We start from the raw sequence: 13,297 nt of genomic DNA, 5'->3' as shown, positions 1-13,297 counted from the left end.
TTTGCATGTCCCCTGTGGCGGTTCAGGTTCTGTCTACTTCTGTTTATATCCTAACGTATAGACGATGACACTTAATTCGCACGTTACTCCTCCCCTTATTCCACCCTCTCCCTTTGTCCTTCCTCCCCCTTTCCTCTACCCCCTCCCCCCCTTTTTTTTTTTTTTTTTCTCTTTTTCTTTCTCTTCTCTTTCATCTCTCCCATCTCCCACACTCTTTTCCTTTTCTTCTCACACACTCTTCTGCACTTTATGTAGTCTTCAAGAGATCATTGGGCATAACTACATCAATATTATCTTATACTTATTAGAGTCTCTACGACAGTTTTCATTTGTATTCAGATACCTTTGCTACATAACGACTGTCGCCACATTTTTTGTATGTGCACTACATTCGCCCCCCCATTGCGGGCCTATGCCTTGAGGTATATCTACATGAGGTTCTCTGTTATCAGCCTCTATTATGCCTTTTCATGCTGCCTGAGTATTACATGCATAACCCGGTTGTGGCCTAGTTATTTGTCGCTGTCTATGTTCTTGCATATGATCTCTGTTTTCTCATGTTGTACCTATTGATGACTGCCTTATCCTCTTGTATTTTACAAGTTCCTTTGTAATTCTGTAATTCACCAATAAACTTTTATGAAATAAAAAAAGATAGGTACTTTATTGTCATTGCAACGTAAATCACAATGAAATTCTATAAAAAAAAAAACTCCACACACACATGAACATATAACATTCTCAACATGCACACATGTGAACATTGTCCCCATCCCCCCATATAAAAGCCTAAAAGAAACGACGACCACAACATCAAGCCAAGTCACTTGGAGCGAGATAATAATACTCAAAATGACCATTTAGGGCCTTGATAGCTATTGGAAAGAAAGAAACCTTCCTCGAGTCGTTTTGTCCTCACCTTTTTTCTTTTTCCAACCTCCTGCCAGATGGTTTCCAGGTTTAGTAATTTATATTTACTAAAATAATTGCATTTCCATGTTCTGTGTACTGTGGGAGACCAGATATAGTGAATGCAGGGTCTGGGGAGAGCGGATATAGTGAATGCAGGGTCCGGGGAGATCAGATATAGTGAATGTAGGGTCCGGGGAGACTGGATATAGTGTATGCAGGGTCTGGGGAGACCAGATATAGTGAATGCAGGGTAAAGGGAGACCAGATATAGTGAATGCAGGGTCCGGGGAGACCAGATATAGTGAATTCAGGGTCCGGGGAGACCAGATATAGTGAATGCAGGGTCTGGGGAGATCAGATATAGTGAATACAGGGTCCAGGGAGACAAGATATAGTGCATGCAGGGTCCAGGGAGACCGGATATAGTGAATGCAAGGTCCGGGGAGACCAGATATAGTGAATACAGGGTCCGGGGAGACCAGATACAGTGAATGCAGGGTCCGGGGAGACCGGATATAGTGAATTCAGGGTCCGGGGAGAGCGGATATAGTGAATGCTGGGTCCTGGGAGACCAGATATAGTGAATGCAGGGTCCGGGTAGAGCAGATATAGTGAATGCGGGGTCCGGGGAGAGCAGATATAGTGAATGCAGGGTCCGGGGAGAGCAGATTTAGTGAATGTAGGGTCCGGGGACACTAGATATAGTGAATGCAGGGTCTGGGGAGACCAGATATAGTGAACGCAGGGTCCGGGGAGACCAGATATAGTGAATGCAGGGTCCAGGGAGACCAGATATAGTGAATGCAGGGTCCATGGAGACCAGATATAGTGAATGCAGGGTCCATGGAGACCAGATATAGTGAATGCAGGGTCCATGGAGACCAGATATAGTGAATGCAGGGTCCAGGGAGACCAGATATAGTGAATGCAGGGTCCTGGGAGACCAGATATAGTGAATGTAGGGTCCAGGGAGACCAGATATAGTGAATGCAGGGTCCTGGGAGACCAGATATAGTAAATGCAGGGTCCAGGGAGAGCAGATATAGTGAATACAAGGTCCGGGGAGACCGAATATAGTGAATGCAGGGTCCGGGGAGACCAGATATAGTGAATGCAGGGTCTGTGGTTTAGTAACACTTTAATACCTAAAAACTTAAAAGCAGATACCGGCTCTACTACGTCTCCTCTGGTGTAGAATGGAACCATGTCAGTCTTGGTCTTCCTAAAATCAGCTTTTAACTCCTTGGTCTCCCCAGTGTTTAGGGACAAATTGTTTCCCTCACACCACTCTACTGAATTGGCCACTTCTTCCCTGTAATGCTTCTCATCCCCTCTTGTGATGCAACCTACTATGGTGGTGTCATCTGAAACTTTGATGTTACGTTTTGTAGAAAAGCAAGGAGTGCAATCACAAGGGTATAGAGAGTAGAGAAGGGGACTCAATACACAACCATGTGGTACTCCTATGCTGACCACACCCTGGGATGACACATGCTTACTCAGTGTGACCCCCTGTGGGTGCTCTACCAGGAAATCCTTTATCCAAGAGTAGGGGTCTCCAAACCTTCTAAAGAAAGGGCCAGTTTAGTGTCCTTTAGACTGTAGGGGGGCCATGGGAGTAAACAATGCCCGATCTTTGGTTTTATGGGGAGAAATAGTTGGTGTTAGTTGAAGGAATAGTGCCCTATTGTTGGTGTCAGTGGCAGGAATAGTGCCCTATTGTTGGTGTCAGTGGCAGGAATAGTGCCCTATTGTTGGTGTCAGTGGCAGGAATAGTGCCCCATTGTTAGTGTCAGTGGAAGGAATCGTGCCCCACTGTTGGTGTCAGTGGAAGGAATAGTGCCCCATTGTTGGCGTCAGTGGCAGGAATAGTGCCTCATTGTTGGTGTCAGTGGCAGGAATAGTGCCTCTTTGTTGGTGTCAGTGAAAGGAATAGTGCCCCATTGTTGGTGCCAGTGAAAGGAATAGTGCCCCATTGTTGGTGTCAGTGGAAGGAATAGTGCCCCCTTGGTGCCAGTGGAAGGAATAGTGCCCCCCTTGTTGGTGTCAGTGGAAGGAATAGTGCCCCACTGTTGGTGTCAGTGGAAGGAATAGTGCCCCGTTGTTGGTGTCAGTGGAAGGAATAGTGCCTCGTTGTTGGTGTCAGTGGAAGGAATAGTGCCTCGTTGTTGGTGTCAGTGGAAGGAATAGTGCCTCGTTGTCGGTGTCAGTGGAAGGAATAGTGCCTCGTTGTCGGTGTCAGTGGAAGGAATAGTGCCTCGTTGTCGGTGTCAGTGGAAGGAATAGTGCCTCGTTGTCGGTGTCAGTGGAAGGAATAGTGCCTCGTTGTCGGTGTCAGTGGAAGGAATAGTGCCTCATTGTCGGTGTCAGTGGGAGGAATAGTGCCTCATTGTCGTTGTCAGTGGGAGGAATAGTGCCTCATTGTCGGTATCAGTGGAAGGAATAGTGCCTCGTTGTCGGTGTCAGTGGAAGGAATAGTGCCTCGTTGTCGGTGTCAGTGGAAGGAATAGTGCCTCGTTGTTGGTGTCAGTTGAAGGAATAGTGCCTCGTTGTTGGTGTCAGTGGGAGGAATAGTGCCTTATTGTCGGTGTCAGTGGAAGGAATAGTGCCTCGTTGTTGGTGTCAGTGGAAGGAATAGTGCCTCATTGTTGGTGTCAGTGGAAGGAATAGTGCCTCGTTGTTGGTGTCAGTTGAAGGAATAGTGCCTCGTTGTTGGTGTCAGTGGGAGGAATAGTGCCTTATTGTCGGTGTCAGTGGAAGGAATAGTGCCTCATTGTTGGTGTCAGTGGAAGGAATAGTGCCTCATTGTTGGTGTCAGTGGAAGGAATAGTGATTCATTGTTGGTGTCAGTGGGAAGAATAGTGCCCCATTGTTGGTGTGACTGGCAGGAATAATGCCTCAAAGGCCAGATAAAGGCAATCAGAGGGCCACATCTGGCCCCAGGGCTGTAGTTTGGAGACCACTGTCCAAGAGCAAAGGGATGGGGGCATATTCAGCTTCAGCATCTTCCCCACCAATAGATCTGGGATAACGGTATTAAAAGCCGAACTCTAATCAATGAACAACATTCTTCCATAGTTGCTGGAGTGTTCCAGGTGACATAAAGTGTTACTAAACCCACAACAGTACAATCAGTCTGGCATTGTATGCTGGCTGATCACTGAAGACTGGGAAATGTGAAAACATTTTACTTCTGACTGCTGCTGACTGCTGGTGCTTGTAGTTGTTTTATTTTCTTCTTTGGGTCTTGCTAAAAGATTTTACTTTTTTAAATCCCTTTTTCTGTCACTTTTTTTTCTTCCTTTCCTTGTCTTCCTTCACTCTTCTAATTAAGGGGCGGGGTTAATTGGTCCCAGGTGATACAGGTCCTATATAACTTGCTGTGGAGCTCACTCTGAGCTTGCCTGTATTTTGCTTGCTGGACCTTTAACTAAGTCAGCGGTTCTCAACCTGGGAGTCGCGACCCCTTTGGGGGTCGAACGACGCTTCCACAGGGGTCGCCTAAGACCATCGGAAAACACATATTTCCGATGGTCTTAGGAACTGAGACACCGCTCCTCGCCACCGCCGCTGCCACCGCCGTCTCCAGGTGTGGGCGGGATGACATGCCGCCCCTGTCATCTGGACACACCTCGAGATCAATCCTCGCCTGTGATTGGCCGCCGGTACTGTAGCTCAGGAGAGGCACACAGGCGGCCAATCACCGGCAAGGAGGTGGAGCTTGGAGAGGAGGAGCCGAGCGGCACCGCGAAGATCGAGCGAGTGAAGAGGAGGACAGCGGCCGGAGAAGGAAGACATCTGACAGGTAAGTGTCGGTACCATGGGAGAGGGAGGGAGCGAGCGAGCCCAGGCTGGAGCAGGAGTCTGCAAGGTAAGTATCATTGGTGTCAGTGGGAATAGTGCCCCATCATTGGTGTCACTAATACCAATGATGGGGCACTATTCCTCCCACTGACACCAACGATGGGACACTATTCCTCCCACTGACACCAACGATGGGGCACTATTCCTCCCCCCACTGACACCAACGATGAGACACGATTCCTCCCCCAAATGACACCAACAATGGGGCACTATTCCTCCCCCACTGACACCAAGGATGGGGCACGATTCCTCCCCCCACTGACACCAACGATGGGGCACAATTCCTCCCCCCACTGACACCAAGGATGGGGCAGAATTCCTCCCCCCACTGACACCAAGGATGGGGCAGTATTCCTCCCCCCACTGACACCAAGGATGGGGCACTATTCCTCCCACTGATACCAATGATGGGACACTATTCCTCCCACTGATACCGATGATGGGGCACTATTCCTCCCACTGATACCGATGATGGGACACTATTCCTCCCACTGATACCGATGATGGGACACTATTCCTCCCACTGATACCAATGATGGGACACTATTCCTCCCACTGATACCAATGATGGGGCACTGTTCCTCCCACTGATACCAATGATGGGGCACTATTCCTCCCACTGATACCAATGATGGGGCACTATTCCTCCCACTGATACCAATGATGGGGCACTATTCCTCCCACTGATACCAATGATGAGGCACTGTTCCTCCCACTGATACCAATGATGGGGCACTATTCCTCCCACTGATACCAATGACGGGGCACTATTCCTCCCACTGACACCAATGACGGGACACTATTCCTCCCACTGACACCAATGACGGGACACTATTCCTCCCACTGACACCAATGACGGGGCACTATTCCTCCCACTGACACCAATGACGGGGCACTATTCCTCCCACTGACACCAATGACGGGGCACTATTCCTCCCACTGACACCAATGACGGAGCACTATTCCTCCCACTGACACCAATGACGGGGCACTATTCCTCCCACTGACACCAATGAAGGGGGCACTATTCCTCCCACTGACACCAATGACGGGGCACTATTCCTCCCACTGATACCAATGATGGGGCACTATTCCTCCCACTGACACCAATGATGGGGCACTATTCCTCCCACTGATACCAATGATGGGGCACTATTCCTCCCACTGATACCAATGACGGGGCACTATTCCTCCCACTGACACCAATGATGGGGCACTATTCCTCCCACTGACACCAATGACGTGGCACTATTCCTCCTACTGCAAAATTACAGTTATGAAGTAGCAACGAAAATAATTTTATGGTTGGGGGTCACCACAACATGAGGAACTGTATTAAGGGGTCGCGGCGTTAGAAAGGTTGAGAACCACTGAACTAAGTGGACATTTAATAAGTGGAGTTAAATAAAAAATGGAGTTGGAAACAGGAGATTATAAGAGGAGTCTACTAACCTGTAAGTGACAAGTGATCTTTCCTGTTAGTATTGTGATGGGATATGAGTGCTAGCGGGGTGGAAGGTTTGTGCAGTGCACAGTGTGCCGCATGTATGCAACAATGGAGCAACAGCTCCGGGATGGATACCGCTGTGACAGATGTGAGCGGCTTGCCTTTCTAGAATCTCGTGTTAGAGTTCTGGAGGAGAAAGTTGCAATGCTGGGCAGAGCTATCAACCTTGAAAGGGGTCTTCTGCTCTCTGAGCAGGTAGCTAATGGGACTGATGTGGAGGGCAGAGGGGATAATTAGGATTATCAGGTAGGAAGATGGGTTACTGTAATGAGGGAGTGGTAGGGGCTCATAGAGAAGGAAGGCTGGCCCTGGGTTTGAGCACCCAAACAGGCTGGGCAAGTTGGTTGAAGATGTGGGGGTGGCACCCCTGGATGTCACTGCTATCCCTAACAGCCGGGATGGCAGACCATCTGGGAGGGGTGGTGAGGGTAGTGCAGGAAGGCTTAGACAGCTGGTGGTAGTAGTAGTAGGATTCTATGACCAGAAGGACTGATAGAATTTGTCGCCAGGATCACCTCAACCGAATGGTTTGCTGTCTCCCTGGTGCCAGGGTTCGGCATGTGGTGGACCGGGTTAATAAATTACTGGGAGGGGCTGGGCATGACCCAGCGGTCTTGGTTCATGTTGGAACCAATGACAGAATACATGGAAGATGGAGGCTGCTTAAAAATCAATTTAAAGAATTAGGCTGCAAGTTGCAGGAAAGAACCTCCAAGGTGATATTCTATGAAATATTACCTGTGCCATGCGCAACTCGGGAAAGATGGGGAGATTAGAGAACTCAATGCATGGCTGAAGACCTGGTGTAAGAGGGAAGGATTTGGGTTCCTAAAGCACTGGGCTGACTTTTCATTGGGGTGCAACCTATATGTTAGAGATGGTCTGCTGTGCTGGGGGAGAGGTTTAAGGGAAGGCTGGAGGAGTATTTAAATTAGGATCAAGGGGGGAGGGAGAATTAGATTATAACTGGGTAGACAGATCAGACGGGTCAGTACTTATTGGTGGGTGGAATGGGGGAAGATGGGGGGAAGGCTATGGCTGATAAGACCGTTCCCATGATGCAAACAACCAGTGGAATCGGTACCATTTGTATGACAATAAATATGCAAAATACGTGTGAACAAGGTGTCAGTGTTTGTTCAACAATGCCAGAAGTCTGTCAAGCAAAATAGGTGAGTTGGAATCTTTTTTGCATGGAGAGCTATGATTTAATTGGTATTGCTGAATCTTGGCTTCATTCTTCGCTTGACTGGACCATTAATATTCCTGGCTATGTTCTCTTTCGGAGAGACAGAGTAATAGGAAAGGTGGTGGTGTCTGTCTCTATATGAGAAGTGATCTCAGAGCGAGTGTAAAAGAGGACCTAGTTGATGGGGAGTGTGATGAGGCTGAAGTATTATGGGTGGAACTGCACATGGGGGTGCATACTAAGGTAGTCATTGAAGTTTGTTATAGGCCTCCCAGTGTTAATGAGGAGATGGAGACTCGGCTCCTTACACAGATCTAAAGGTCTGGGACAGTGATAATAATGGGAGATTTTAACTACCTGGAAATTGACTGGAGTAATGGTACTGCAGGAACAGTTAAAGGGCAAACCTTTTTAAACCTACTACAGGACAATTTTATGGTACAATTCATAGAGGCCCCAACTAGGAATGATGCTCTGCTGGACCTGGTAATCTCAAACCATGCAGAGCTTTTTACGAATGTGCATATAAAAGAACATCTGGCCAGCAGTGACCATAACATGACTTCATTTATTAACTGTAAACGGCGAGCACATACAGGAAAAATAAAAACCGCTTAAGTTCAAGAGGTAATTTTCCAAGACTTAGACTGGGAGGGAATATTGGCATTGATGAACACAACACAGAAATGGGAGTTCACACTGCAAAATATAATCCCATGGGCAACAAGTTTAAAAGGCTAAAAATCAAACCTATGTGGCTGATAGCCAAAGTTAAAAAGGCTATAGATAATAAGAGAAGAACTTTTAATAAATAAAAAAATGAAGGATCACTATTATCGTTTAAACATTACAAAGAATATAACAGAATATGGAAAAAGGAAATAAAGGCCGCAAAAATTGAAAACTAACAACAGATTGCAAAAGATAGCAGGACCAACCCCAAAAAATTCTTCAAATATATTAATAGTAAGAAGGTCCGGTCCGAGCATGTAGGCCCTTTACTAAATAATCTAGAGGGGGTGACTGGGGACAAAGAGAAGGCAAATTTATTGCCTTCTTCAGCTCTGTATATACAAAGGAGCATGTGGGAGCTCTTGTTCATAATGGGCATGGTACTGATACAGCTCCAGATGATCCACATTGGCTCACAATTGATATGATCTAAAAATATTTATACAGAATAAAGGTGACTAAAGCCCCTGGACCAGATGGCATACACCCACAGGTCCTTAAAGAATTGAGCTCTGTCTTTTCAAAGCCATTGTTTCTAATTTGTAGGGGCTCTTTAATGACTGGCATAGTACCACTGGATTGCTGTAAGGCCAATGTGGTGCCTATATATAAAAAGGTCAAAATCTTTACCAAGTAATTACAGACCTGTTAGTTTAACTTCTATAGTTGGGAAGATACTGGAGAGTTTAATAAAAGACCACATAGATGAGTTCTTGCTGGAAACAAATATTTTAAGCAACAGACAGCATGGATTCATGAAAAACAGAAGTTGTCAAACAAATCTGATTTCTTTTTGAGGGGGTGAGCAAAACCTTGGACAGGGGTGGCGGTGGACGTGGTATACTTGGATTTTGGAAAAGTGTTTGACACAGTTCCCCACACACGGCTAACTTGTAAGGTAAAGTCTACGGGCTTGGAAAAATCCATATGTAAATGGATAGAAAACTGGCTAAAAGATCGTGTTCAGAGTAGTTAATGAATGGTCTGGGGTCATCAGTGGTGTACCCCAGGGTTCAGTGTTGGAACCCTTTTTTACTAGGGGGAGTACAACTGGGGAATCAATGGTGAAGGATCTGGGGGTTCTGGTAGATCACAATCCTAATAATGGCATGCCATGCCAAGCTGAGGCTTCTATAGCTAGCAAAATCCTCTTGTATTAAGAGGTATAGACTCCAGAGAGATCATATTACCCCGGAGCAAATAATTAGTAAGACCTTATTTGGAATATGCAGTTCAGTTTTGGGCACCAATTCACAAAAAGAACATTGGGGAACTGGAGAAAGTACAGAGAAGGGCAACCAAACTGATATGAGGCATGGAGGAGATCGGCTATGAGGAAAGATTAGAGGAACTGAGTTTATTCTCTTGAAGAGGAGATTAAGGGGGGATATGATCACCATGTATAATACACAAGGGGGGGATATGATCACCATGTATAATACACAAGGGGGGGATATGATCACCATGTATAATACATAAGGGGGGATATGATCTCCATGTATAATACACAAGGGGGGGATATGATCACCATGTATAATACACAAGGGGGGGATATGATCATCATGTATAATAAGGGGGGGATATGATCACCATGTATAATAAGGGGGGGATATGATCACCATGTATAATACATAAGGGGGGGGGATATGATCACAATGTATAAATACATCAGTGGTTCATATAGTGAACTTGGTGTAGAGTTATTCACCCTGAGGTCATCAGAGGACAAGGGGGCACTCTTTATGTCTGGAGGAAAAGAAATTTAATCTCCAAAACACAAAGGTTTCTTCAGTGAGAGCTGTGAAAATGTGGAATAGACTCCCTCAAGAGTTGGTTCTGACCAGCTCAGTGGATTGCTGTAGGAAAGTCCTGGATTCTTTCTTGGATACACAGAATATAACTGGATATAACATTTATAGGTAAAGTTGATCCAGGGAATATCCGATTGCCTCTCGGGAATCAGGAAGGATTTATTTTTTCCCCAGCAGGTGCAAATTAGATCATGCTTTGCTGGGGTTTTTTGCCTTCCTCTGGATCAACTGTGGGTATAGGATTATTACTTTTTTTTTCAGCCTAACTAACTATATGCAGTAAAGAATGCTTGTTATACTCACCGTGGAACCTAAGGGGTTAATCCTCTGCGGTGTGTAAAAATGCTGTTTGATCCTGTCTTCTGATTCTCCCCTTAGTGTTCCCCCTGTTACATCCTGATAAGACATATCGTGTGAAGACACTCTGCACATGCTCAGTTTGGTGTGTATTGCTAGAGGTTTTTTCTTGGGACAGTACATGAAATTAGCACAGGGCCAATCAGCATTGTCCAGAGGTCAGGGGTTCTGCATGCCACTAAAGAAGAAAGTAAGCTCCTACAAGCTTAAGCCAGTGCTCTACTGGACACTGATAGAAGTCAAGACTGCTATATACTGCTGATGAGAAGGTATTTAGCAGTTTATATTTACTAAAATAATTGCATTTCCATATTCTGTGTACTGTGGGAGACCAGATATAGTGAATGTGGAGTCCAGTGTTTAGTAACACTTTAATACCCCAAAAAAACTTAAAAGCAGATACCCACTCTACCACTTCTCTGGTGTAGACTGGAACCATGTCAGTCTTGGTCTTCCTAAAAACCATTAACTCCTTGGTCTCCCCAATGTTTAGGGACACATTGTTTGCCCCACACAACAAGCATCTAAACTACCTGGTGAAGCTGTTTTGATGCATTTTTAACACCAATCCCTCAAAGAACTTCATTATTACCGGGGTGAGCACAATTGGCCTATGGTCCTTCAAACTATCTGTTTGCTACTTTTGGTTTGGGAGTAATAGTAGATTTTTAAGCAGGTTGGAATCACAACCAATGATGATGATTAGTTAAGACCCCTGCAAGGTGGTTGGCTCAAGAAAATTGTATAATGTATGGCCAGCCTAATGCTGGTGCACTCAGAATCTGGTGCAGCTGTGCATGGTAGTCAATCAGCTTCTTACCTCTGCTTGCTCAATTAGGATTTGTCAGTAAAACCTGGAAACTGATTAGGTATTTATGCAGAAGTGAACTTGATTTTGCACTCTCTAGCTTTAGTAAATACACCCCGGTATGTGTAGATGTCCACTCTGCTTCATTACTCTACCTTGTGTTTTTACCCTCCCTCATCCTCCCATTACCCCACACTGATTCTACCTATTGCATCATTATATTCTTCATATGACCACCCCAGGGCATTGCCACCACCTCTACTGCAGGTTTGACCCTCTTCTTCCTTTCAGCACAGAGTATTGTCCCCCCCCCCCCCCCCAGCGCAGGGCATTGCTCTATCTTCCAGTGGAGGGAATTGCCCCTCCTGCAGCAACCATTCCTTACCATTCTCCCAGAATTTTCAAATTGCCAGAAACATCACAGGAGGGGCAGAGACAACACTGCAATAGGTTGATTTTTGTATTTTGTATATTTGTGCATACTTAGATTTATATACAATTTTGATTAAAAAAAAAAGAACTCCAGCTAAAATCTTAGCACACCTGATGGGGGATCCTACGGTTTTCCACTCTATAGAAAGCAAACCTTTTTAATTTTGTACATATATTATCCATGTAAAGTATAACCATTTATGATAATAGGGGCAGATCCGGGGAAATTATTTGTCTGTATTATAAATAGGCCATAAGGATTGGTTACCTGACCCGTAATAGATTTGTGTGAATTTGCTGTGCCGGCCTACGCCTCCAATGTCTTCTCACTCTTTGCAGGTCCTAAAAGATCCACTAAAGCCGCAGGCTAAGGGCAACTACTGGATGGTGGATGTGAGCCAAATTCCTGAGGATGCCATGAAGCTGCAGAAAACGGGAGGCACCCGGCAAGAAGGCTACCCTCCTGACCTGGCTCCTTGTATCCTGCATGGACAGCCCTACAGATCTGTAGACTTTCACCACCCCCATCTTTCAAAAGACAATACTGTGGTCGGATCAGATGCAGAGGCTGGTCCCTCAGTACAAACCCAACCCCCAAATATAGATCCTGCCGCAACCTTCCCAAACATCTTATGGAACCTTCCAAAGTCATATTCAAAATGCATGGCCCCTAATGTGGTGTCCCCTCCCAGCATTCACCCTCTCCTTTACTCCAACTTCCCCTCTTCCTCTGTGACTACATGCCTACCCCATACTCAAGCTCCACCTGAGCGGAGGGATATTTACACTCCCAGTCTGATGCCTCCCCTGCCCAGACCCTCTGAAGCCAGAACCAGAATATCCTCTTCAGATTTCCCTCCCAATAATACGGTCTTTGACATCCCAGTGTATCCACACCACGGGGGGGGGCTACATACTCAAAACATCTATGGGCCAAAATTTTCTCAGGGTGGGGTGTACCCAGGGTACAGACCCAATGGTTACTGATTGGCCAGTTGTTGAGACAAGGCTGGTTTTGGGCTAGTCACTTTTGCCTCAAGGACTAGCTGAACTTCAAGTCTTACCCAATGATGTTGGCACCCAATGTGGCACATGGTCCAGCGGAGGTGGCACCAAACATGACCTACAGTCCAAAGGCATTAGTCAAAGATGTATATATCAGTCATTTTCTATCATGTCTGTTTCTTTTTACTTCAAATAAAATTGAATTTGTTTTTTAATCTCAAGTGATGTAAAAGCTTTGTTATTTGAAAAAAAAAAAAAAACATGTCATACTTACCTTCTCTGTGCAGTGGTTTTGCACAGAGCAACCCGGATCCTCTTCTTCTCAGGTCCCCTGCCGGTGCTCATGGCTCCTCCCCTCTTGACCAGTTCCCCCAATAGTAAGCCTCTTGCTATGGGGGCACTGGTGCGTGCTAACTCCTGAGCCGCACTCTGTGCATTCATAAGACACAGAGCAGCTGCTCAGTCCCGCTCTGAGTCATTTTGTCCTCACCTTTTTCTTTTCTGAACCTCCTGCCAGATGGTTTCCAGGTTTAGTATTTACTAAAATAATTGCATTTCCATGTTGTGTACTATGGGAGAGCTGATATAGTGAATGCAGGGTCTGGGGAGAGTGCATATAGTGAATGCAGGGTCTGGGGAGAGTGCATATAGTGAATGCAGGGTCTGGGGAGAGTGCATAT

At 45.9% G+C, this 13,297-nt stretch overlaps 1 protein-coding gene across 1 annotated transcript in view; it reads left to right on the top strand.

The window, feature by feature from the left end:
- LOC149438125 (forkhead activin signal transducer 3-like) overlaps positions 1-12,688 on the top strand; it is a 30,307-nt gene extending 17,619 nt beyond the window's left edge. The window contains exon 4 of the mRNA XM_089660220.1: positions 11,952-12,688. Coding sequence (XP_089516346.1) covers positions 11,952-12,599 — 648 coding nt within the window. The 3' untranslated portion in view covers positions 12,600-12,688. The remainder of the gene's footprint in view (positions 1-11,951) is intronic.
- Positions 12,689-13,297: the final 609 nt, after the last annotated feature.

Source organism: Staurois parvus, unplaced genomic scaffold (genome assembly GCF_062004578.1).
Source record: "Staurois parvus isolate SC_StPar_1 unplaced genomic scaffold, SC_StPar_1.0 ptg001215l, whole genome shotgun sequence".
Taxonomy (NCBI): domain Eukaryota; kingdom Metazoa; phylum Chordata; class Amphibia; order Anura; family Ranidae; genus Staurois; species Staurois parvus.
This window is presented reverse-complemented; position numbering and strand designations above follow the sequence as displayed.